Source organism: Alexandromys fortis, unplaced genomic scaffold, assembly GCF_014885135.2.
Source record: "Alexandromys fortis isolate MF-2015 unplaced genomic scaffold, M_Fortis_MF-2015_v1.1 scaffold_439, whole genome shotgun sequence".
Lineage (NCBI taxonomy): Eukaryota > Metazoa > Chordata > Mammalia > Rodentia > Cricetidae > Alexandromys > Alexandromys fortis.
Genome location: NW_026068323.1, coordinates 28,940 through 32,000, shown reverse-complemented (window position 1 = coordinate 32,000; position 3,061 = coordinate 28,940). Strand labels below are relative to the sequence as shown.

The following is a 3,061-nucleotide window of genomic DNA, read 5'->3' as shown; positions in this document are numbered from 1 at the left end:
AAAGGGAAGACTAGGAGTTCTAGCACCAAGGAGCCAAATGAAGATCAAAAGAAGGGTAAACACTAATAGCAACAATACAATTTGGAACCAAGAGGACAACATGCTATGAAGGTTAAGAGTGAAGGGACTTCCTAAGCAGAAAGGGGCAAATTTCAGTTTTTGCACTGTGCTTTTGCAGTATTCTTTGGATGTAGTTCCTTAATATTTAAGTTTAGTGAGATTTAATATGTGATAAATCTAGTCCTTCATGTTCCTGAGGAATATTTGTCTAGCTGTCCTCTTGGTCTGTGTCTGTCACTCATGTACTTCATTACTTTCCTTTTCCATCTAGACTGTTTTCTAAATATAATATGGATGGATATTAGAAGTAGACAATAAACATAATAGACATAGTTAACAATCAATCCACAAAGATTATAGAGGATAGAAAGAACAAAGAATATTCAACCCTTTCCCATCCAGCTCGTGCGGTGGTGGCGGCTGTTTCGGACGCCGGCTCTCTCGTTTCCATCGGGTAGACGCACTACCGCAAAGATGGTCAACGTACCTAAAACTCGAAGGACTTTCTGTAAGAAATATGGCAAGCATCAGCCTCACAAAGTGACCCAGTATAAGAAGGGCAAGGATTCCCTGTATGCCCAAGGGAAGCGGTGCTACAATCGGAAGCAGAGTGGTTACAGTGGGCAGACAAAGCCAATTTTCCGGAAGAAGGCCAAAACCACAAAGAAGATCGTGCTCAGGCTTGAGTGTGTGGAGCCCAACTGCAGGTCCAAGAGGATGCTGGCCATTAACAGATGCAAGCATTTTGAACTGGGAGGAGACAAGAAGAGAAAGGGCCAAGTGATCCAGTTCTAAAACTTGGGTTTTCTGGGAGGAAAATGCTGAAGCAGCAGAAAAATTACCAGTTAGAAAATAGTTAATTGTTATTGATAAAAAAGAATATTCAAAACAACTAGAAGAAAATCATCAAAACATCAAGAATGGGTACTTATCTAACAACAATAAACTTCAATTTGAATAGACTACATTCTCCAATTAAAAGATACAGACTTGCTAGATGTATTAAAAAATAAGAACAAATAAAATACCACCCCCACAAAAAAATTCTTTTCCACAACTTGCACCAACTGGAAGTGGAATGATAGAAACTGGCTTTACATATTGAAAGGCTCCAAACGAGAAAGAAGTAATTGTATGGGGGAAATTAGGGGTTAAAGGAGAAGGCCTATTCCAAGAAAAAGTATATGAAAAGCCTTGGGGAAGGATGTTAAGTATATCAAGATAGTACAACTCGTGTGAAAAGAGAGCAGAAGCAAGAAATGCTGAGGGTTGATGGAAGTGGCCATATGCTGGGGGAACAGGGGAGTGGAGAGGAGTGAATGGGTTAACGAAAACTAAGGCTACATAAAAAGCCTAATGGAACTCCACTAATTAATAAGATAATTTCAAAATATAGCTTAGTCAACAGCCTGGGGATAGTGAGGTTTTGGATCCTAGTAGAGAACCTACTACTGCCAATTTTTTAGTGAGAATAAATTATAACTGCATTCCGAATACTTACCTGTAAACCTACATATAAGTGTAGCTCTCAAACCTCATCGAGAAAGCTTCTTTTTCAAGCAGATTGAGACCATGACACAAAGCCATAACTGGCCAAAATACAGAGAACAATTTACTGTGAATTTCCTCCCCCAATTTATGCATCTACAACACAATTGCTATAACTAAGGCTCAGTGAACATCACAGAAGAGAGGAAGGGAAAAAATGCAAGAGCCAGTGAAACAGAAATCTACTACATGATTGTGTTTTTGAGATATGACCAAGAAGCTACACCCATGAAATCTTAAGAATTTGACTACCTAAACAAGACTTGAGCAGTGGCAGCAATAACTGACATGGTATTGTGATATGGGAAATATAACAGGACCCAGGCTTTAGATAAAGAGGTAAGTTAAAGATTAGTCTTCCTGTGGTGTGCCCTAGACATATACATGAGTAACTCTAAAATTATCAGCAGGGTGTATTTATATATTTATATGTTTATATGTATATAACAATAATACTTTTTTTAAAAGGTCATGAATTTTGACATGGACAGGATGGTGGTGGGCATGGAACAATTAGAATTAGGAAGAAGAAGAAGAAGAAGAAGAAGAAGAAGAAGAAGAAGAAGAAGAAGAAGAAGAAGAAGAAGAAGAAGAAGAAGAAGAAGAAGAAGAAGAAGANAGAAGAAGAAGAAGAAGAAGAAGAAGAAGAAGAAGAAGAAGAAGAAGAAGAAGAAGAAGAAGAAGAAGAAGAAGAAGAAGAAGAAGAAGAAGAAGAAGGATGATGTAAATACAGAACACATATATAAAATTTTAAAAATTAATTTTAAAAGAAGCTCAAACAGAATTAGTCTGCATGAATAGAAAGTGCCATTCCAAGAAGAAAGAAATTATTAAATAAAAATCACAGTACAAAGCATGGAAGGTCCCCCTACCAATGACTGATCAGGTAGGCCCCAAACATCTCCAAAACAGTTACAAGATAATGTCATTGTCCTTGGTTGCCCACCATAACTATATAGAAGATACTCCTGCTAAAAACACGACACACATACCATAGAGAAGTTGTGTTAAACAGAAAGAGAAACCTCTTTTCTACTAGCTTTCATGGTGCCAGAAGTTGCTATGTAGGCTTGGAGTACAATATCTATACTTGATTTTATGCAGCACTTGGCCTTGCATTCTACAATACTGATTTTTAGGCTAGATATGCCTACTGGTAAAATTTTGGCACTACTGTTATAGGTCAAAACTAAGTTCTTTCTAGTTGAATTTGAGGCCTGTTCCACAGGAGGAAATTTCATGCTTGGTCCTATAATCCTGGTCAAAAGTCCATGGCTGGGTTGGTCATAGGCACTAGAGGATAATCTTCTACTTTATTTTGTTAAGTGGTTTGGTATCAGATTGTCTTCATAGTTGTATTCTTTGTAAGGACTTAGGCAATGGTAAGTTTTCTGTGCTTGAGGGAATGATCCCATACATGTGCATATGAGCAACAGTAACTGGATTTAGTGGA

General features: G+C 37.6%; 1 protein-coding gene across 1 annotated transcript; it reads left to right on the top strand.

Moving 5' to 3' along the window:
- Positions 1–467: 467 nt before the first annotated feature.
- Positions 468–870, top strand: LOC126495172 (60S ribosomal protein L36a-like). Its single transcript, XM_050132755.1, has one exon. It carries the CDS (start codon positions 535–537, stop codon positions 853–855), a length of 321 nt encoding a protein of 106 aa, XP_049988712.1. The 5' UTR covers positions 468–534; the 3' UTR covers positions 856–870.
- Positions 871–3,061: the final 2,191 nt, after the last annotated feature.

Coding starts and splice junctions, on each gene's coding strand:
- LOC126495172 (XM_050132755.1), top strand. CDS start 535: ATGGTCAACGTACCTAAAACTCGAAGGACTTTCTGTAAGAAATATGGC.